Source organism: Perissodus microlepis, chromosome 10 (assembly GCF_051167445.1).
Source record: "Perissodus microlepis isolate ML-2025 ecotype Zambia chromosome 10, ASM5116744v1, whole genome shotgun sequence".
Lineage (NCBI taxonomy): Eukaryota > Metazoa > Chordata > Actinopteri > Cichliformes > Cichlidae > Perissodus > Perissodus microlepis.
In genome coordinates this window covers 2,730,200-2,753,941 of record NC_140470.1, presented here as the reverse complement: position 1 = coordinate 2,753,941, position 23,742 = coordinate 2,730,200, and the positions used below count along the sequence as shown (strand labels likewise).

General features: G+C 42.3%; 1 protein-coding gene across 3 annotated transcripts in view; it reads left to right on the top strand.

The window, feature by feature from the left end:
• Window positions 1-23,742, top strand: part of dscama (Down syndrome cell adhesion molecule a) — a 104,915-nt gene that overhangs the window by 75,540 nt on the left and 5,633 nt on the right. For all 3 annotated transcript variants that reach the window (XM_084941480.1, XM_084941478.1, XM_084941479.1), the window contains exons 11-26: window positions 1,485-1,664; window positions 11,700-11,896; window positions 12,360-12,456; window positions 12,579-12,707; window positions 12,902-13,069; window positions 13,608-13,678; window positions 14,604-14,847; window positions 15,130-15,276; window positions 18,920-19,075; window positions 19,476-19,609; window positions 20,382-20,535; window positions 20,939-21,056; window positions 21,198-21,361; window positions 21,459-21,557; window positions 21,644-21,832; window positions 22,794-23,084. In XM_084941480.1, the coding sequence (XP_084797606.1) occupies window positions 1,485-1,664; window positions 11,700-11,896; window positions 12,360-12,456; window positions 12,579-12,707; window positions 12,902-13,069; window positions 13,608-13,678; window positions 14,604-14,847; window positions 15,130-15,276; window positions 18,920-19,075; window positions 19,476-19,609; window positions 20,382-20,535; window positions 20,939-21,056; window positions 21,198-21,361; window positions 21,459-21,557; window positions 21,644-21,832; window positions 22,794-23,084 (2,538 nt within the window). The remainder of the gene's footprint in view (window positions 1-1,484; window positions 1,665-11,699; window positions 11,897-12,359; window positions 12,457-12,578; window positions 12,708-12,901; window positions 13,070-13,607; window positions 13,679-14,603; window positions 14,848-15,129; window positions 15,277-18,919; window positions 19,076-19,475; window positions 19,610-20,381; window positions 20,536-20,938; window positions 21,057-21,197; window positions 21,362-21,458; window positions 21,558-21,643; window positions 21,833-22,793; window positions 23,085-23,742) is intronic.

Here is a 23,742-nt window from a genome sequence, read left to right as displayed (position 1 = left end):
AACAGCAATGTTTGAGATATGAGATATAAGATAAAAAATGCATAATTAGAGTTTTTAATTCTTTCAGTTAAACTGGCAGCTGCAGAGCAAGAAGACGTGTGTTTAATGGTTTGAGATCTCTGAACTCTAAGGTTTCCATAACATAAACACATAAAATAACAGTGACTTGTTTTTTATTCCTCTTCCATTGGACTAAAGCTGGGCAAACACTGTGCGACTTTTTCAGTCGCGTTATTCAGCTCCTGCTCAAACAGTACAATTGAATCGCAGGGGTTAGAAGTTGGTAGGTCACGATGCAGGGTCTCACACTATACGGCCCGATGCTCTGATGCGACCTGAGTGCTCACGCTGTGCGTCCATAACATGAAGCTTAGAACACAAAATCTGTCTCTCGCTCTCTGTCTTTCACTCACACAGACACACACACACCATCAACTTTGCTAAATTGCTAATGAAGAAACGCTGACCAGGCAGCTGTGATTGAGCAGCAACGTCCATCCAACTCTTTTCACGGCTGTTGTGGTTGTGATAATGTTGTGAGGCCACATCGAAAAGACTCGGATGAGCTTGCCAAAGTTGGTCCTCCATTGCTCGTGTCCAGATCACACACTGCACTGCCATGCTGTCTTTTTCACCTTCATTTCTGTGTTTGTGCATGCGCAGTGTGAGAGGTTGCATTGATACCCTCACGAGGGGCGACCAGGATTTCAAACAGGTTTGATTTTCTGGCGACGATACGATTGCTGATCGGGAGCGGGTCGTGAGGTGTTAATCGCTTCTCGTTAGCCCGTTTATACTACACGATGCACGACGCACGATTAAGGCGAAACTCGGGCCGATCCCCAAAACGGTCGCACGACTGAAAAATTGTCTCGATATGGGCCAAATATCGCACGGTGTATGGCCAGCTTAATTTTCCGTCCATCGTTTGGGGGGCGCTGGAGGCTGTTCCAGCTGCTATGGGTGAAGGCAGGGGGACACCCTTGATGGGTCTCTCAAATTCACAGCTACGAGCAATTTAGATTCACCAATTAACCCCACTAGTGGGGGTTAGTGGACTTACGTATAAATGAAAAATTCTGAGTTTGCACAATCTCAGTATTTGTATGACTCTTTCCTCTTTTAATGTCAGTTTTACTGTGTGACAAATGCATTACTATTGTCCCTTACCACCATTTCTCTTTTGAAAACTTAATCCGCTTTGAACATTCAGATTTACAGTATAGGCTTAATTATAAAAAAGGAAAAAAATGTGTTCATAAGATCCTATGTGGTACTCAAACCGTACTAGACTAACACTAGCTCATTTGAACCCATGAAACAAAGCCTTACTATTTCTTTAGTATAAATAAAATGCACAAAATGTAATGTTTTTATCTGTAAAGGTTTAAGTTTTTCATTGAGACTTTAGCAGGAGCACCGAACAGCAAACTGGACTGCCTCATGCAGTTTATTATTGACAAACCGTGTATTTTCTCTGACAGGCGCTGGAGTCCCACAGTTTAAACCCATCCCCCTCAACTCAGGCTTTCGGATTGAAGTGTTGGTCAACGGCTCTCTGCTCATCAAGCACGTGCTGGAAGAAGACAGTGGTTTCTACCTGTGTAGAGTCAGCAATGACGTCGGGGCCGACGTGAGCAAGTCGATGTACCTCAACGTCAAAAGTAAGTCTGACAGGACGACAGCACCTATTAGAGCCAGAGAATGTGAATTTGACATTTTTGGTTTTTGTTCTGTTGACTCTCCTCTTTCATGCACTGGCTGCTGGTGCATTAAAACAAAAAGTTAAAGCTAAAGCACAAAGGTTAAGTGAGCTGAACTTCGACAGTCAGTCAGGCCACCAGAAAGATGTCACCACGGTTGCTTGCGCTGTGCTTTCTGCCTGAACGAATCCCACGAAAGCAACGCACACAGCCTCTACACTACATCTCTTGGAGAAAGTACAGCATTTATCTGCTGTGTGGCCAAGGATTTAGCTCCCCTCCATTAATCCCTGAATTCTGCATGCGAGCAAGAGCTGCCATGTGGAAAAGAGGGCTGTGGAATACAGCAAGGGAGGTTGGAAGAAGGAATAGGTTATCCACGTCTTTTCTCCTCATCTCTGTGTCCTATATGTCTTCTATCTTGTCTTTAGTTTAGTAAGTAGAAGAAAATGTAAACTTTTGCTGAGTTGTTTGTGTTCTTGTATAGATAATACACTTTTTTAATAGGAATGCTGCCCTCTTGAGGTTGAAAGTCTGTTTAATAAACCATGAGAGCGCATAAATTATTCCACCGCATCTTCTCAGACATAGAGAGATGTTGAAAGCAGCCTGCAGAAATGGTAGGAATGGTTTTAAGAGCTTCCTTCAAGGTGAAAACAACAACCTCAGAAATAATGTATATGTGAGTTTTACCAAAAAGTACAGTTACTTAACTTTAGCTGGTGATTGTGTCTGTGGATGTGTGAGCTCCAACTGCTTTACTGCGGCTCGGCGCTCATTTTGATTGGTTGCTGTTAGATAAAGCTTTTGCCACCACGGCTCTTATCAAGCCCGAGCAGGGTATTCCCTGCCGAGTGTCTAACTGTCTGCCAGCCACAGCCAAATAGGCTCCAACTCCTTTATGACCCCCTCTGTCTGATTGAGGCCCACCATGTCACCTCATAGACAAGTGTGCTCAGAAGCACCAGCTCTCAGTATAGTTGCGGTTTGGTGTCTTAGGCCATTTGAGTGTGAGTCACGGTTGAATTTTCTTATTGATACTTGAATCCTCACACCTCTGTGAAGTGTTTTTGTCTTTAATTTATTTTTTAACACACGTTCCTCAGACCTCAGAGTTCTTGAACTTGGTAAAAATCTGAACCTTTAACTGTAACACAACTCCTTTATCTCTCAAATGCCCTTAAATCATCAGCTGAAAAGCTAGTTTCTAAATAATCTTTCCCCTTTAGGTTTTCTGAAACTCTCAAAGCTCGGGACGTCATAAGATCATCATTTGCAAAGTGCGTGCTCTAGTCCAGTGTGTATCTTACAAGAGCATCGAGTTGTATAAGCAATATTACAGACTGATTATTAGGGATGGGTATCGTTTAGGTTTTATCCGATACCGGTGCCAAACCGGTACTTTTGAAACGGTGCCGGTGCTTAAACGGTGCTCAAACCGGTGCTTAAAGAATGGAGAACACAAAATTGGTCCAAAAACCTCTCATGTTCAGCTGTTTTTTTGTAAAAAGATAACAATGTTAGCCTTTTCTGCAGCTATAGGGGATTTATGGCATCACTCTTGGCTGGAAGCAGTGCTTAAACAATGGAAAAAACACAAACTTTGTCCAAAAACCTCTCATGTTTAGCTGTTTTCCATTTTTTCTTTGGTCATTTTAGCCTTTTTGGCCAGGGTGAAGGGAGCATCTGCCATCAAACAAGAAGACAGCTGCATGTAGCTACAACGGTGTTTGCTAGTTCACCTTACATGCATTAATGTAATAACGTGGTTAGCCTACTCAACGTAAATTACACACGAACAACATTAAGCTACTCATGCAGAGAAGAACAGCTGCTGCTGCCATCATCATCCGTCATCATTTCTGCTACACTGGCAGGGCTAGGGGCCAGGACTCTCCTCTTCGGGTTCTTGGGGGATGTTGCAAACTCCGGGTCCGATAACAGGCACCACACCCGCAGTAGATGTGCTCAGTGTGAGGTCTCGCAGCAAGCTATCAAATACGGCGCATTTCTCGGCTTTAACAAAATGCAATACGTCGCCAGGTGTTTCGTCAGATTCGAGGTGTTACCTCCTTTGCACAGTATCACAGTATCAGCTTAAAGCACTTGTTGCAGGCTGCTGAGTTTGCATCTTTTGCTGTGAAGTACAGCCAGACTTTGACCGCTTCGCCTTGGGCGTTTTTAATCTGTAGCTCTGCTCTAAAAGAACGTACATACCTGGGCCCGCCTACTATCCTCGGAAACGTAAAATGATTGGCTAGAATCTAAAGTGTATCACAGCTCAGGGAAAAAAAGCACCGAAATGTGCGCTGCTTTTCGGTCTGGTTACTACCGTTTATGATGATGGCACCGGATACCAGTACCCATCCCTATTGATTATCATTATGATTAGTATATTGTGGATTTGACATTGATAACCACCAGAAACACCAGAGAAGTACAAGGAGGAAAAATCATTTGTTGACTGTAGCTTTCTCATTTACGCTTACACTTCACTTAAGCTTTGTCAAGCTAAACCTAACAGGTTTGTAGCATCGTAAACCCAATATCTCCAGGTTGTCAAACTGTGTGAAAAGGCAAAACCTTTATGGAAAAACCGTTGGATGTTGGATTAGATGGTATATATGTTAGAAACTTGTGATGAAAAATAAAACAAACGTTTAGTTAGTCTCTGCATTTGGATCACAACTTTGAGTTTCTAACACAGTATACAAACTAATCTCACTGGTTTGAACTCTTTATATAAACCACATTATTTATAACACGTGTCAAACACACTGCAAGATTTGGATTTTTATTTAACAGATTATTTGTCTTTGTCTTCTTTATGTGTGCAGCCCCTCAGGTGCATGCTGTGCTCCTGAAGCATCTGCCCGTTGTTGTGGTGGTTGTCCTGATTTGTGCCTCTTCTGTGCAGTAACCCAAATCTCCCCGCGTGCCAAGGGAGCCACACCTCATCCTCTATCCCGTGTGTGTCTGTGTGTGGACAATGAGCTCATTAACCCGTACAGTTTCTCTCTGTGCTTGACAGAGACGGTGCAGTCCACAGTAATGCCTGAATCTGTGATGTCCTGTACACTGTGTGCTGCCTTTATGTTGTTTATTCAGACCAGCCTGCACTAATTGAACAGTGGCAAGCACTTAAGAGGCTTAGGAGCCAATTTGAGAGGCACACAATCTGACGCATGCTGGACCAGTCACGTGATGGACAGACGGCTTGATCTTCACTCACTGTTATTGGCCGTCCACATGTGGCTTGATGCATTGGCAAACAATAGATTGAATGAGAAGCTCTAACATATGTAAGCATAGAAACATTTATGGTGAAGATGCTGTCAGTTTTGTGTGCGTGTGGGACACAGGTGAGCAAACAAGCTCATAAGCCCACACAAAGACAGAGATTTCACACAAAGGTGTGCACACTTTACTGTAAAGGCACTGATACAGTGCAGAGCAGTGCAGCCATTACTAAAGAATAATGGGCCAGGCAGCTAATGCAGTGCTTGGGATAGATCCCACTCCACCAGGCTATTGTAGTGGACTGCCTGGGAAATGAATTGCATCTATTGTGATGTCTTAGCTTGGCACTTTCATTGTTATGAGTGTCTGTGCATAGGCTCATGTCTCGTCATAATACACCATGCATCATGCAGGATGAGCACCAACACTACACTAACAGCCAGCAGAAACTGCTCGCGCTCTCTGCCGAGGGAGAGGAAGTGTGTGAACATGCACTCTGTTTGTTTTTCTCTCATAGGCTTCCTTATTTGAGTAGTAATCACTTTTTGTCCTGTGTGAAAACTGGTTGCAGATGGTGGCTTGAATGAATGATTTTTATGTCATTTACAGTCAAGCATCTCTACCTACAAAACAGATGCTATTCAGTCAATTCATTACCAATCCACAACAGATGCTATCAGAGGCGGTCAACAGCCACTCAGTGTTTATCAGGGCCAATTAAAACCAATCAAGCCTGTTAGACATCATAATGCCTGCAGACGCAGTGATGAAGCTTCACTCAAGTGCAGTGCTAAATGGTCTTATGGTCGCGGAGCAGTCTCAAGCACAGAATCCTCTTGGGGCCGGGTTTTAAATCCAAAACAGTTTAATTTTCTGCTGTCTTTGATCAGGAAATGAATCTTAAACAAAGACTTGTTTTTCAGTAAAGAAATAAATTCTTCTTTTTTAAAAAAGAAGCTTTGTACAGGATAAAAAGTCTGCAAGTAATTCTGAAAGTTCTCTTGATACCTTTTGGGACTCACTGCATCACTTCCTGTTGCTTTTACTCTCAACACAGTGCAAACCTGTAACAGACCTTGGATGCTTTGGCAAAAATCTGTACTTTTAGTTCTGCAGTCAGGCTCAGGCTGGATTCACTGGGTAAACAGAAGCGGTCGACTGCAAGAACTGCAGTATATTTTCAGTGTATAAGAAAGTATGAGCCTTGTTTTGCACACTCCACTAGTCAGTGTTGGTAAGTTGTCTACTTTGCTGGATTTAAAGTAGTCAGCACTTTTTCTAAATAAATTTTAGAGAAATATTAAGCCCAGTTTAACCCTTGGACCAGTTAAAAGTGTGACTGTGAAACAAAGAAGTTCCCTTGACTCTCATTGTGTTTATTGAGCCTACTTGCACTAAGCCACTGTTCCAGTGTGCAGGCCTATATTTGCTATCATGCTTCACGTCCAAGCCAATTGTGCAGCTAAAGGAATTATTTCAGTACATTGCAGGCAGCCAGTGAACCAGTCATCACCGCAGCGCAATACCCCACGTCAAGGCTGCCTCTTCCCCAGCGCCCACTTACAGTGTGCCCTCAAGGCATAAAGCTAGATGCATCTCAGCTTGTCTTTTCTTGTCAGCCCTTGTGGCCCCATTGAGCCGGGGTGCCCTTTGGCTCACATCGGCCAGGCTGCCTGTGTAGAATGTAGACTAGCATCCCAGTGTTCACACCACGGAGGGATCCACAGCTTGTATTTGTGGAGAAGCCGGCTCACCGTAAGTCTTCTTGTTAATTCAAGGGTTTCACTTTTTAAAAGCAGCTATTACATCAATCACACAAGAGATGCTGCATACCAAGGAAAAAACGGATCGTCACCACGACTGATGTAAACAGTACCCTCCCAAGAGAAATTCACACCAGGATCCATACAGGAGAGGTGCCACTTTAATTATTACGGTGTGAATGAGAGGAGATCCCTGATAAGTGCAGCGCAAACACAGCAGTCAAACTTTTCTTAAAAGCCATTAACGATGGCATAGTTTTCTTTTTGCAGGATGTACAAAGTGAAGCTTGGTGTCCGTGTCCATTTTATTGTTATTAACAAATAAATAAATAAAAGTAATCCTGCTTCACCACCTCTCACATCTCATTGATCCTCTGAGACGGTGTGACTGCTTTCCTTCTTTGATCTCATATGAATAGCCCCACACCGACGTAGCCATTCACCCATAATTATATGTTAGTATTATTCTCCTGACTCCACCATTTGGCTAATTCTGTTTTCCACATCGCTAGCACCAGCAGTTACAGGCATTAGAAACATTTTCTTTTTTTGTGTTGTCTTTTATTTCTGCATTGCGACATTCGGGGTGTGATTGTGTAATCATCATCATGCTCCCGTGGAAATCAATGGCAGGTCTGCGTTCTATTCCTGGCTACTACAAATGGCCCTATTTCTAAGAGTACAGACGAAGGAGAGAGCGCGAGAGAGAGGAGGCAGGCAAGGAGAGGAGAGACTGTCCGATGCTGGTTGGCATGGTAACCTGGCCAGGTGAAAGGGAGCCTGGGAGAAGGGGGAGAGGGAGGGGGGTGGGGTGCTTTTGTCTCAGGGGAGTAGCCTATCAGCAGCCAGCCTATCCCCCACAATCCCCTGCAGGCTTAAGCGTATCATCACTGCCCTCTGGGTTGCTGTGGAGGAACAGGGCTCTCCTCACCTCCACATAAAAGACACAATGTACAGTGCAGTAAACATACACAACGCAGTCCACTGTTTCCTCTCTCGAATGCCTTCCTTCAGCCTTCCTTGGCAACATGTCACATCTTACTGGTTCCTACTGGAGACCAGTACGTAAGCGGTTTTCCTGTGTGTGTGTTTGTGCATGACTCTAAGCTCTTTATGTGTGCTTGAGTTCATCATGTCATTGTGTGTTTGTTTTTGTTTAATGATATGTACAATCCGTCTTTTCCAGACATCTGCACGCACACCTCCAGTTATGTTTAGAGCTGGATTAGGCATCTGGGAGCCGGTGCTTTCTGACACAAGGAGATACCCTTTTCCCACCATCTCTCCTCTCATTCTCTTTTTCTTTCCTCCCTCTGTCAGCACTCCTTCCCCTGGTTCTGTTTCCATAATTCTGCTGGATATTAAAGAAATATATCAACACAACAATTACGAGGCCATAAAATGAGCCTCGGGGCTGGCGCAGCTGGGCTGCTCACACACAGGGTTGTACACACATACATTTACATAGACACAAGCTGCATACGCCTCATCTCAGAGGCCTCTCCATGGTCCAGAGGCACTCCTGCTTTTAAAGAAATGTTTGCTTTTGTGTTTAATCTCAAATCAGGATTTCCTATTTCATCAATGTGGGAAAAAATGGGGGTGTCACAGTATTTTAAAATTTGAAATGGCTGCCAAAAATTTCATCCAATGTTTTCTGTGCGTTTCAAACAGCAAATAAATGTAAATTTTCTTTGTCTGCTGTACCCAACTAAAGCACTGGTTTCTACTGGTGAGCCTCTCTGAGGAGCAGCTGCTCTGATTATTTTTTGTTGGATCAAAAAACTTTAGGTTTAGCTTCTACAAAGACTGGTTTACATATACATTCATTAATTTTTTCCTCATTGGTTTCCTGTCACATCAGTTACTGTTGTTGCTTAGAAAACAGGAACTGCTACTGAGGCATTTAGGAAACATTTGTAAATTTGAACTACAAAAGAAAAAAAACCTGTAAAGGGCACAGCGATAGTTTGTGTACAAAAACCTGAGCTGCTTCTCGTGGGGTTTTTTTTTTTTACCTTGCTTCCAATGATCCAAAACTTCTTGGCATTTTTGTAAAGTGCTCTCGAGCGATAGTTCCCCCGGCTTTCTGACTGAAGGTCTTTCAATTCATGTTGGAGATCTTATCAAAACTGATGAAATTATAAATGCAGAAAAGTACCATCAGATTTTTATCCACCATGCTGGGAAGTAACAACTTCATTTTTCAGCATGGATCCAAACACACTGTCAATGCAATAAAAGCAAACCTGGATAGAACATCACACGATGAAAGACTGATAGTCATGGATTGGCCCCCCCAGAGCTTGAACGTCAACATTATTAAAGTACATAGTCTTGACAGTTAATGGAACAGAATGCAGCCTTCAGCAGTGGACTTTCTAGTGTTTAAAAGCTGGATCCATGTCAGGAAAACATTATAAGTAAACTCTACCGATTCTGCTGCCGGTCAAATACACGGCCAGAATCATACCAGAGGCTCGATGGCTACCAAAACCATCTGGTCGAACTTGCTAAGGGACACGTAATCATATATTAGTGGTGTATGTATATATTTGAGCCTGAATGTCTCATTTTTGATTAGTGGAAATCCAAAACAAATTCAAAGTTGAGCACCCAGAAGACATCGTTAAAAGCCCCAAATTACTGTTACAGTCCTGCCCATGATGAGTGAATGTAAACGTCTACACAACTGTATAATGATGCTCTTGTGATGAGCGTAGTTTCAATGTTTCTTTACAAAATGCCAGATACTAAAATATCTTTAAAGTTTACAGTACACAGGTATTCTCCACACCTGATGAGCCGAGCCTTCTGAGTCTCTTCGTTGCCCTTCCTTTTTGTCGCCTAGCATAGCATCCCACTCTGTCAGGAGTGTCAACAACACGGCCCCGTGCCACCTCGGAGCCACTTACATGGCGAAATGAAAGTAGCTGTGCTCTCAAACGATAACGTTTACATAAAGCCGGAGCGGTTATTTATTTCCCCTCACTTTTCCAAATGTGTCTCACAAAAAATTCATACTTGTCATGCAAAATAAATCAGCGTTCTTTTCCAGAGCCGAGCCTCAAATGGCGGCAGAGTGAATAAGAGATGAGGTTTAAATGTTCGCAACCTCTTGCCTGACACGTCCCATCAGATCAGCAGATTCACGCTTTGTGTGTGTGTATGTGTGTGTGTGTGTGTGTGGGGGGGGGCGCAAAATGAGAGCGAGCACACGTGTTGGCGTGCATGCGCAGGCAGAGCTGTGTTTTTGTGTGAGAGCATCTGGGAGTGGAAGGTTGTTATACACTCTGCTGTGGGTGTAATGAGCCATGTACAGTATGTCGTTAGTGTACATTTAGTGTGGTGTCTTCAGAGTGTTGTTAGAGCATAACTGTACCACTTAGTACCCTACGATGCACACCAGAGCTGTGCGCTGCCATCAACACAACATTATAGGTTTTATATCTGCTGTTTCAACAATACACACGTGAAGCTTCGTGTTTTTTTCTATTTATTTATTTTTGCTTTCAGCTTTTATATCATATTTTAATATAAAATTTACAAAATGAATACTAAACATTTTTGCAAATAATGCAGGAAACTTGATTTACAAAACTAAAAAAACAACGTTTGCTCTGTAAGAAGTTCCAGAAAAGGAATTCGTTCATTTTTATTTCATGATGTTTATGTTTAGGACAGCAGAGTCATCAGCTGCTCCTCACCTTCCAGCCAATCATAGGCCTGCCTGCTAACTGTGTTATTTCATTGTTTATGCTTTTTTTACTACATAGTGCATCTTTAACTGAGGAACATCTTTTTGATAGATATAATATTACATTGAATATAATGAAATCATAGTGTCAGTTTACTCTGAATGGGTTTTAGGTATTTTAGGCTTACAGTGTTAAAAGGAGCTATAAGAGCAATTAGTTCCCAAGTAATCGCTTGCTTAAAGAGGCAGAGGTGAAGGGATGAGGACTAGCAGAAAGTACAGATATCACTATTGTTGCGCCTCCTCGAGGGCGTAACAACAACACAACAACTCCAGAAACCCAGTACAAGTGTTATACGCTGAGACAAGTTTAATGGCAGCTTTCTCACAAAAGCAATGACCCAAATTCATAAAACAAATGTTGGGGAGAAAGGGACAGTTAGGTTGTGCCAAAAAAAACCCACAGAAAAGACAAAACCAAAACGTAGCTGAGCTCTTACCCCAGAAAAAGTCCACAACTCAAAACAAGCTCAAAAATTACATGGGTGGCACCAACATACTTGCCTAAGAAAACATGCAGCCTGCAGACACGTGACACTATTGAACATACTGAATACATGTTTCACTCTTCTTGCGTTCTTTCTCTTGTCTTGAGCTTTCAAGCATGAACAGCCTGTTTAAGGTCACGCCGACGCATCACAGTGGAATTTAAGTCCAGGTTTTGAAACCTTTTTATCATTATTGTTGTATAAATTGTAATTACCAACACAGTTTTTTATGTTTTATGTTTCCACTAGAATGCTCAAGGTCTTCAACTGAAATATGGAATATTGAAATACTCAAATATAAAAAATGTAAAGAACTACTAAAGCACATTGTTATTTTTTCTTTATAAACATGCAAAAATTCAGTTATTTCCTTTTTTTTTTCTTGTTTTTTATGGCAGGTGGTCTGATCATTTTTTAAACTGCATATGTATATATATATATATATATATATATATATATATATATATATATATATATATAAGCACATACTGGTTTAAAGCTCTTTCTCACACTACATTTGAACATTTATTCGAAAATTGATACAACAGACGGGCATCAGTAGATCTTATATGCCTACATATTTATATCAATACTGATACCACAACAATATCTTGTCAATACAAAATATCAATATCTTAATTAAAACTTGTTGTTCCTTTGAACAACAGCTGGTGTTTACAGAGTACCGATGTCACCTGTGAAATGAAACGAACAAAATCTTTTTCTCTCCACTTTGTCTTCACACCAGTCCCCGCTATGATCACGTCCTACCCCAACACCACATTGGCCACGCAGGGCGAAGAAAAGAAGATGAGCTGCACGGCCCACGGTGAGAAACCCATCATGGTGCGCTGGGAAAAGGAGGAACGCATCATCAACCCTGAGACCAGCCGCTACGTGGTTTCTGTCAAGGAGGTGGGCGATGAAGTCATCTCCACCCTGCAGGTAGGAGGCTGAAGTGGTCAGTCTGAGATTCTATTTTGTTGGTGTATGATGATGGTTTAATATTTGGCGCAGAGTTTCCATGTGAGTTAAATTAGATTTAAACCTAATCTAATTGTTAGACTGTATTTAAAGATGGATACTGTATGTTTGCCATCTATGGGGATGTGCAGGGATGAATCTGTAGCATCGTCACATCATTACAGACATAAGAGGGAATATTGTTACATTTACATTCAAGGCCACAAACATTCAAAAGCCAAAAACGATGGGAAACAATTTTCTAAATGATGTTTCACATCCTGCCAAGATCCTTATGCTGAGGCAACATCCCAAAATATACAGATACAACAATTATTCCCACTTTGTTACTTCGGCAATACTAATGGACCAAAAGGCATCCATTAGATGTATTATTTTACACCCATTCATTATTCACGTCCTGTCGTTCCTCTGCATCCACTAGATCATGCCCACAGTGAGGGAGGACTCTGGCTTCTTCTCCTGCCATGCCATTAACTCTTTTGGTGAAGACAGAGGAATCATACAGCTCACGGTACAAGGTATAACTTCACCTGACTGAAATGCTCAAATAAAGCCAGCTAATGCTGGTCTTGAGCAGATCCTTTTAAGCCTCACAATAATGCATCCTCCAGTAACACTGAGTTAACTTTGGGCCTTGTAGAGCCCCCAGACCCCCCAGAAGTGGAGATCAGAGAAGTGAAAGACAGAACCATCGCACTGCGTTGGACAATGGGGTTCGATGGCAACAGTCCAATAACAGGCTTTGATATTGAGAGCAAGAATAAATCAGGTACAGTGAAGCTCATTTAAGTCCATAATTACAACATACTGGTGTAATACCAATCTGGAAAACAGCTAAGCCAGTAGAGAGATGTGAATTATCAGTGCATTCATTTAATCTCAAAGCTATAATTTAATGCACTTAGCCTGATTTGACCTCTTGAGTTCAGGCCCACCAATAAAACTTGGCCTTTCCCCCCTCAGCCTCCTGGGATACTGCACAGAAGACCAAAGACGTCTCCCCTCAGCTCAACCAGGCCACCATCATCGACCTTCACCCTTCGTCCACCTACAACATCCGCATGTTTGCCAAGAACCTGATTGGGAAGAGTGAGGCCAGCAATGAGCTCACCATCACCACTGATGAAGCAGGTGAGAATTAAGAGATTGAATCCCTCACAAAGCCAAATGCATTCTGTGCTGTTTTTCTCTGCAGAACTAAGTAATGCAAGCACGCAATTATCTGATTTTCAGGACTGTGAATAATGTACGGTAAGACAAAACTCGGTGTAGCAAAAACGCACGGTGAAAGACAACAATCAGAGTGTGAGCAGCGAATTAGAGACAGGAGGCAAAAGGAGGTGAAGAGCCAACTGTGTCACTTCATTAACAGCCCAGTGACATCAGCCCATCGGCTCTGATGCATTATTGAACACACGCTGACCCTGCACTAAAAGCAAAACTTTTCAATTAGCGGCCTCGGTAGTAAATGTCACACTCTGGTCAATAGAGAAAAGCAGGAGCCCTTTGCAAATTACCCCCCCAAGTGCTCCCCACTCTGGCAGCCTCCCCTCACCCTCAGCAGCCACCTACATATACAAGCTCCATATATTTATCCACAGCCTCACTCATTCAGTTGGTTCGATGTGCACACTTTAATCAGACGTTTATGTCGTTGACATGATCTCAGCTCCTGATGGTCCACCTCAGGATGTGCAGCTGGAAGCCCTCTCCTCCCAGAGCATCCGAGTCACATGGAGGGTGAGTTCATCTGATCCTGTGTGTTACCATAAACTGAATGTGTGCAGTCTTTAGCTGTATCCATATAGATACAGATTTATATATATATAAATATATATAATCAAATGTATCTGCAAATCCAGTGCTGTTCTCTCCACTGTGTCCATAAGCATTTAACCTGCTGCTGCTCCTGTGGATTAGCTCAGCAGCGAGCAGAGTAGCTCAGCTCAGGTGTTTCTTTATTTTACTTTGAGGATTTGAACCAGTTTGCTGTAGGATATTTTATTACTCTGCTTTTTCAGAAGAAGTTACAATATTTGCATCTCTCATCTGCTTAGTTGAAAGTCGGGGAATCCATTAATTTGCTCTAATGTGCAATAACATGTGGTCTTGTTTAAAGCTTGGATTGTTGTATTTCAGAGCAATTCAATTCATGCATCCACGTCATGCTTTCACAAATGGCACACAGCTACGCTTTAAATGATAAAAAAAGTGCACATTTTCTCTCAACCAGCAAAAAGAAAAGGTTTGTGCTGGTGCTTCAGTTCTCCCAGTAAATGATTAAGAAAGACAAACAGAATGATTTGAATATAAATCATTTGCAGCATTACAACATTTTCTTTTCCTTCAGCAGAATGAGGAATGCATTTGGATGCATCACCTACTTGGTGTCATGTATCGTTACACGTTCTTGTTTCCTGCCCGTACTGACCATTCAGACCTAAATACGCCCTTAATGCATTTTTGATTGTGTTTTGGTAGGTTGGGTGTTACAAACAAGATGGATTTCATTACCAGATGTGAACAACACATGATAGGAGCATGAGTGGAAAAAATCTGATTAACTGACAAATTATCTGTGTGTGTGCTAGCACTCCCTCGTTAGCACAGTGTATATTTAATTCAGCCAGAAAATCTCTAATGAGTGTTGTCATTTTTCTGCCAGCCGCCCAAAAAGCACCTCCAAAATGGGGCCATCAAAGGCTACCAGGTAGGCTACAGGGAGTACAGCTCAGGAGGAAACTACCAGTTCAGTGTGATCAGCGTGGAGACCACAGGGGACAATGCAGAAAGCCTGGTGTTGGATAATCTGAAGAAGTTCACCCAGTATGGAGTCGTGGTGCAAGCCAGTAACAGCGCCGGGACGGGGCCGTCTTCCACCGAGGTGGCTGCTACCACACTGGAGGACGGTAAGAGGGGAGGAAATAAAACTATTCTTTTTATTTGCAGTTTCACATCAACATTTTAATGAATGAGAAATGTTGTACGCAGAATATGAGACAAAACCCTTGATCTAAATACATTACAAATACATTTGGAGTATTGCATTACAAACACAGCTGTGAAGGAGCCAGGCAGCGTGCTTTAATGTTGCAGCTATTTGTGAGGATGTAACACAACCTAGTGGAGATCACTGGGTATTACGTGTGTTGTCAGTGTTTGTTTTTATACTCTGGGCTTTTTCTACTCAGTGCCCAGTCGTCCCCCAGAGAACGTCCAGGCCGTTGCGACTTCCCCAGAGGTCATTTCACTGTCCTGGCTGACGCCTCCTAAAGAAGCTCTGAATGGCAACTTGCTGGGATTCAGGGTAATCTACTGGGCCAACCTGCCTGATGGAGGTACACACACACACACACACACGAGAGCATGCAAACCTAAGTTTAGATTAACATGCATTTTACAAAAATGCATCTCAGTCTCCAGAAATCTGCACTTCCTCCTCAAATATAATTATTATCAAGTATAATTATAAACAATTCCTGATAGCATTTCTTTCATGAAAACATATACACACACAGGTTGGTGTGATCTGCACTACCACGAGTCTGCTTCCAATCAGAGCAGAGGTGGATAACCCTGTCTGATGCACCTGTGCAGGGGGCACACCTAGCTTGCTAGCATGTCTGAAGGAACAGTGTGTGAGCTAAGAGCCAGATCAAGCCACAAGTGACAAAAATCAAATGCAGAGATGGTGAGGCTTAGGCTAAAATAACTGAGTCAGAGAGAGCTGCGTTCCCTGGACAAGGATCACCTGATCTGTTAACGCAAGAGTGCGGTCAGTGGATAAAGAAATGTCCAGAAATGTAGGTCAAAGTCATAACATCCAACAAGGATGAAGGGGCATCCGTTTTATAATTATTTAATACATCTGTTCATTTAATATGTTTCCATTTAACATTTAATTAATGTTGTTTTAATATGCTAAAGATTTGTATTTATATTATTTTATCCAACCACGGTCTTTATTGTTTATTTCAATTCAATTCAGCTTTGTTCAGTCACCTCTAAGCACCTCTAACAACCTCTATGAGCAAGCACTCGGTAATAGTGGGAAGGAAAAACTCCCTCTTAGCAGGAAGGACAACCATCTGCTGCAATTCCTGCATTCTTGTGGACTGATGTTCTAATTTGTTAGTAGCTACAAACAGATTCAGATAAAGAAAATAGTGATGAAGCTAAGATTTGTGCATAAAACATTTGATTTGTGTGTGTCGGTGAATGAGGCCCGCTGTTTTCTTACATTTAGTAAAGCCCTGCAGATCCCCACACTGAGCCTAGACCAAATAGTTTTACTTGACCAGTCCAAGGACACTCTGACAGCTTCACTGTGGTTTTGGAGCGTGTTGCCCAATTACAGCAGAGTCAGTGGTCCTAGTATTCTGACATGTCCTTGGGCAAGATATTGTTGATGCCAATGGCAGGCCATCACTTCTGAGGCTATTACTGTAAATATGTGCACATGTAAAAAGATTTATAGAATTGCTAAGGTTAAGCAGTGCTCTAAGTCACCATCCTGACATGCCGGCTCAAAGCTTTTCTGCGTGTGACTTTTTCTTGGTCATTAGAAACAAGTAGCTTTTAGTGTAGTTACTCAGATGGATTTTTAAGGCATGGCATAACCTTCACTGCTGGCCAACAGGCTGTATGCTGATGGAAGGCGGACAGCATAGCATGGCAGTGTCAGCCAGATTGCTTGTGACAGCATGATTACCTTTGCCCCTTGCACTGTCACATCACATTGGCCTGCCTACAGAACATGAACGCTCAAGACTTGACAGCCATGGCTAGTTTGCATGGTAACAGTGAATGTATTCTCAAAGCTACATTAAAATGCTATTATTTGTAAATATTTGTGTTTATAATTTTTTATATATACTGTAGCCTAACAATTAATATATTGAGCTGTTTATTGCACTCAATGCCAGACAAGTGTAGTACATCAGGATGATGGAATAATCTCATTGACCAGCAGAGGGAGTTATAGAACCTGCAGTGGTGCAGGCTGTGCTGGTGTTGCAGTTTGTAGGACAAGAACAAACTGGATGTTATGACTTTGTTCATTTGTTTTTGTTTTTGTTTTTTGTAAATACTTCTGTTGAGTAAGAGAAATCAGAGTATCTAAAATTTAAAAGACCACAGAACTGAATTTTTGAATACTCTGCCAGTGATTTTCCTGCTTATTCAGTCTATTTTTTTCCATAATGTCAGCAAAACAGTTAAAAAATTATAATATAACATATTCAAATTGCTTCTTTTGTCTGACCAACAGCCTAAACAGCCAAAAACTATTATCTTCAGCAATTATGTCAAACAATGAACAGCAGCAAATCATCACACCATCTGCAAATATCCTTTTGGCTCGGAAAAACAATTAATCCACCGTTCGAATCAATTAAAGTCACGGGAGAGCTGCAGTTATCTCGCAGTTGCAGGCACCAGAAAAATATGGGCCTCTGATTATTGTCACTTTTCTTTATCGGGATGTGGTTCCAGTTTGATGCAAACATAATTTTTGATTTTAAATATTTTATTTTTATTTTTATATGTTCCTGGATATGAAGACTGTGGGCCAGACACAGACAACCACAGTCTTGGTTAACCTGTACATCCTATTGTGTTTTTCAAGTGTTTTAAAAGCTCCTTACTGAGGAGAAGAGCAGTAGCTGGGGGTCCGTTATAGATCTCTGGAGTGAAATGAAAAACTAGAACTGTGGAGGAGAACACATTGTGGTGAAGGAATACAGACACATTGAGGTGTTGATAATCCAGAAGTTAGGAGCTGAGGGAAGCATGTACGCTTGGATCCAGGCTTGTTTAAATTTTGTGACTGTGTGGTAGCAGCCACTCAGGCTGTGCTCGCTTAGGCCTGATATTACTTTTATGTATTTGAGCCTCTATATTTTAGTAGTCACATGTTTGGACCAGTGGCAACCTGTCACATAACAGGATTATTTACAACAGGAGACATTATGGGGATTTTTGTTTTCCACAAAATAATTCAGGAACCAGAATATTCCTACATATACTGAAGCCTGATTTAATACTGCTGTCAGTATGTTTAGAGGATAAATCTGAATTTAAACAAGTTCAGAACCTAAACATATAACTGTTTAGGTTAACAAAGAAAGACTTCTTTAAGTTTCCTGAAGATGTTTCCAAGGCCCTTAGATTACCATGACCTGGATGACTGAGACCCTACACAGACATTATATGTGCAGTTATTCTCAGGCTACGTCCACACGTACCCGGGTATTTTTGAAAACGCAGATTTTTCTATGCGTTTGCGCCTTTCGTCCACACGTAAACGCCGTTTTCGGTCACTGAAAACGGAGATTTTTAAAAACTCCGGCCAGGGTGGATATTTTTGAAAACTCATTTACTGCATTTACGTGTGGACAAGAAAAACGGAGAAAACGCAGCATCAAAGGTGTGCGCCTTTTTTGACGTCACACTGTGCGCCACGTTATTGTTTCAGCGAAATGAATTTCTACAATACTGTTACTGTTAATTGTACTCTCTGCAGTGTTTAAATGCTTACATATACACACACAGTTACTGTCCCTCCACACATACGACTCGGTTCTGCTTCTATGCCCCATCTTTGTTTACTATTTTCCACCGAGGCTTCTAGACTTCTGATTGGCCAACATTTCTGCACGGTTAGGAATATATCGCCACCTGTTGCTTTGGCATGTTCCTAGCAGCGTTTTCCTTCATTTCTGCGTTTACGTGTGGACGGGATTATTTTTTAAAACGAAAACGGAAAATCTCCGTTTTCAAAAATACCCGTGTACGTGTGGACGTAGCCTCAGTCTCATTTTTTCCAGTTGATCCAGTCAAACATAACAATGCAAACAGTTTAACATGTCAGAAGTGAAAAGGTGAAAAATATCTTAGCAGAGACAGAGATGTGTAGACACCACGCTGATTTATTCACTATTCTCCAAACTCTCTCATCTTCTTCTGTTTTCTGTCGGCCAGAGCTCGGAGAGATCAGGAACGTGACAACCTCTAAGCCCTCACTGGAGCTGGATGGATTGGAGAAATATACCAACTACAGCATCCAGGTGCTGGCCTTCACCAGAGCTGGTGATGGTGTCCGCAGTGAACAGATTTACACCCGCACCAAGGAGGACGGTAGGCCGATTAAGTCACCTCTCCAAATAAAAAGGCACAAGGGCAACTGTCAGGTTGTAGCGAGCTTCTGTCATAGAGGTTGTTTCATGGTCAGGTTATGCTAAGATCTGTGCTAAAGTGAATTTGACTCACTGCCTCAAGGAATTACAATATCTCCCCCCTTTACACTAAATGTCAGTTTTTCTAGACCAACAGTATTTTACTGGGATAAAAATGAGGCAGGATCCTAAATATACTTATTAAGTAGAGAGCAGTAAGTCTCGCATGCAGAGAGAATATGTTATGTGGCCATCTGTTATCTAGCTGTATAATCAGTGTGAAAAGAGCCATAAAAATCTTTCAAGTATTAATATTAGCTTAATGTGGGGAGTATATCAACTAAATTATCTCGTGCTTTCAGTTCCCGGTCCTCCGGCGGGTGTAAAGGCAGCAGCTGCATCCAACTCAATGGTGTTCGTGTCCTGGCTTCCTCCTCTCAAAGTGAACGGCATCATCAGGAAATACACCGTTTTCTGCTCCAACCCACACCCCACGGTAAAACACATCAACAAAATATCATTCAAAAAGACAATGTTACACTGTTACACATTGTTGCAACATTGTTTGTTCGTTTTTTAATTCAAGTTCCGGTTTTAAAGCTAGAGACAGTTGCTGACAAGGGCTGCCGTGGTTACTGTTTTACAGCATTTTGAATTTGAATAGTTCAAAATGAAAGAATCACTGATAACCAGGAAACTGGAGCTTCGGCTCGAAGCAAAGATGACTTATGTTTGTTTAATAATTACAGTAAAAGTAAAGTAAAAACAAAAGTTTACAAAAAAACAGAAATATTTAAGAATTGTGTGGGTTTCTTTAGCTTTAAAGAGCTTTACACCTGCTCAGCATAATGCTACAGCACCCTAATTTTTCATAGCACTGCATATCAGGACATTTAGAACCTTTTATTTATTACTATTTGAAGCATATATCACACAAGCAACTGTAAATATGTGATGTGTCCTAAAGATGTGTGTACACACAAGGCATGAACATGTGAAACACAAATATTTGTAGCACATAAACAACTATAACATTTGCAGAGGTGTACAAAAAAATCACAGATAGTGAATAAATGTGAACTCTGGCCAGTATAATTTGAGTTGTTTGAGAACTGGTCGTGGACAGCATCAGTCCAGCTGGGTGCAAACACGAAATTTGTTCATTACTGGTTTGGGCTCAATAGAAACCATCAGCATGTGTAGTTTTACCCCTGAGTTTTTTTTTTTTAATGTACTGGAGTCATTTATGAACGTCCTCCCTCCTCCAGGTGAGCAGTGAGTTTGAGGCGGCCCCAGATGTATTCTTCTACCGCATCCCCAACCTGAGCAAAAACCGTCAGTACAGTGTCTGGGTTGTTGCAGTGACTGCTGCGGGCCGTGGAAATGCCAGCGAGATCATCACTGTCAAACCCATGGCTGAGGGTCGGTGGAGCTACTCTCTTATAAAATGTGCTTTTCAATGCTGAACAGCTCTCTGTTGCCTGGTATCACGTTTGTGACCTCGAAGTGCAAAGTGGATGCGTAAAATGTGCAGTTTGGGTAAAAATGACTCTTAAGACAAGGAGCATTACTAAATGGGAATAATGCTACATTCGGCCCTGGTAACATGCTACATGTTCTGTAAACACAGATAAGCTGATGCATATACCAACAGGCCCTTTATTGTCTGGAGTCAGCTCCTATATGAAGCGCCCACTGCAGAGCTTTCTGGTCTTGCACTGTGCATATCTAATACCAGTTTGTGATCTTTGCAGTTACGATTCTTTCTATTGCTCCCCTGTAGAAAGAATTTCACTGCAGGCTGATCAGTTGTGTGTTTTTGCAGCTCCGGCTCGGATCCTGACCTTCAACAGGACCGTAACGACCCCCTGGATGAGGGACATCTTGCTGCCTTGTAAGGCAGTTGGCGATCCTTCACCAACCATCAAGTGGCTGAAGGAGATGTGAGTAAAATACTAATCACTGAGGATCACTGAGGATCTTTTCACAGCTGAATATTTGTGGATATTGTCTCCTTAAAATATCCAGTGTCTGTGTGGCACACTAGAAGCTGAAAGTTAATCGTAAATGCATCTCTGCCTCAGCAACGGGACCCCAGCACCCGTTGTGATTGACAGCCGGCGCAGCGTCCATACAAACGGCAGCCTCGTTATCCGCACAGTGAAAGCAGAGGATTCTGGGAACTACACATGTGTGGCCAGTAACAGCTTTGGGCTGGACAAGATTGTCCTAAACCTCCAGGTTCAAGGTGAGAATTACAACATGGGCAGAAAGACAAAAGAATGACACGTTATCATCTTTTTCAGTGCTAGATTTCTTTCTTTACATCCTGCTGTTTCCTTCAGTTCCTCCTGACCAGCCTCGCCTCACAGTGACCAAGACAACCACCACCTCCATCACCCTCTCCTGGATCCCAGGAGATAACGGTGGCAGCTCCATTAGAGGTCAGAGAGATTCTACCTGTCCTTTTCTGTCACTGCTTTTTTTACCATTTGATTTACATTCATGTCTCCATCTGTGCCACCTTCAGGCTACATCTTGCAGTACTCAGAGGATAACAGTGAACAGTGGGGTAATTTTGCCATCAGTCCAAGCGAGCGCTCTTACAGGCTAGAGAATCTCAAATGCGGCACCTGGTACAAGTTCACCCTAACCGCCCAGAATGCCGTGGGCCCCGGACGCATCAGTGAGATCATTGAAGCAAAGACCCATGGGAAAGGTATGAACTGTTCTTCTTTAAGGGGCATGTTACAGGTTAGTTGTTGTGCAGCCTCGACTTATTTAAAAGTAAACTTAAAATACTTAACAATACAGCAAATGATTGGAGTGATAAACACTTTGAGTGCGTGTTTTAAAAGGTCAAAGAGGTTTTAACTTTTTTCCCTGAGAAATAATAATATATACGGTGTGATCAAACCTGTAAAGAGCCAAAACCTTATTGGATTTAAACCAGACGATCCTTCAAAATTCTCATGCATGAGCAGACTGCAGTTATTTTTAGATCATTGCCTTTTAATTATCCTGGATCTTCTCCGGTGTGTTAACTTAATTTTCATTTTTTGGAGCAATGGAAACAACTTTTTAGTGTACTTTGTGCAAACACACAATGCACTCCCTCATCGGGGCGTTGTAGTAGAAGCTTGAGCTGACAGTCTCACCCTGGAGAATAAATTCTCATTGTGGACTCCTCAGCTGTAGATTTTCTTACCAGGACACCCAGATCCTACCACCCGCTCAGGTTTCAGACCGCTGCCTGTGCAGGTTTCAGATCCCTGGTGAAATCTCAGAGCACGCTCAACAGGGGAGATCCACCAAATTTGAATTTGGTTTCAGTTTCTGAAAACATCCTGATTTAGAAAATAAAGTGATAGCACAGAATGTGTTGCATCTGATTAAGTGTACACACAGTCACTGGTAAATCCTTCCAGCAAATAATGCACCCTGTCACAAGGTTCATGAACTTGACAGTGAGTTTACTCAAATGGCTTCCTTATCACGATAGCTGCCAATGCCAATGTCAGCATGGGTCCAAATCTCTGAGGTTTCCTGTTTCCAGCACTTTGTTGAACGTATGCAACAAAGAATAAAGACTGTTGTGAATGCAAAAGCAGATCTAATCAAGGTGTCTTAAGCTGTTAATTTTGTGTCTGAATGCTGATTATTTTTCCTTCTTCCCACAGAACCTCAGTACTCTAAAGAACAGGAGCTCTTCACTAGCATCAATGCCACTCGAGTCAAGCTCAACCTGAACGGCTGGAATAACGGCGGATGCCCAATCACTTCGTTCACCCTGGAGTATCGGCCGGTAGACTCGCCCACTTGGACCACGGCACAGCGCACCTCCCTCACCAAGAGCTACGTCCTCTACGACCTGCAGGAGGCCACCTGGTACGAGCTGCAGATGAAAGTCTACAACAGCGCCGGCTATGCCGAGAAGAGAGTCAAGTTTGGAACACTCAGCTACGATGGCAGTGAGTTCACATGGTGGCAGGAGACCATCTGTTTCCCACTCTTTTCTTCACAGGGAGCAGAGTGATTGTCTGTCGTGGGCTACTGAATCCAGCAGGGTACTGTAGCTGTGTGATTCACTGGCTGCTCCAGAGGGTAGTATCATGTGAACACTCACACTTTAGGAGGGAATTGGTGATAAAAGTCATAAGTTCTCAGTAACTATAGCATTAAGAGTCTGACTAAGTGTGAGAGTTTGAGGCAAAGAGGAATAAATTACCTTTTCTGTTAATGGCAGAGCTCCAGGCTCAAGGAGACTGAGCCGCCTTTGACAAATCGGGCAATAAAAAGCACATTTCATACCAAATCTAGTGGCTGCAGCTGGCTTTCATGATGACGCCGCCTTCACAAGCCCTCTGAATTCCAACACAAGAATCAAATAATCTCCTGATCTCCTTTGAGATAAAGGATACCAGCATTACCAGCTCATATTGCACACCAGGGGCTCAGCGGTATTCTACCACAATCACTTCTGAGGAACAAATACTTCATTTCCTCCCTCACTCACATTCTGCGACTGCTGAAGAGAGGGTGGGGGTGAGCATTAAGCTGTGAAGGATGAGTTCATTGGTACTGAGGTAGAGTTGGGCGAAATGAGAACAAAGCATTAGTGTCAATTTG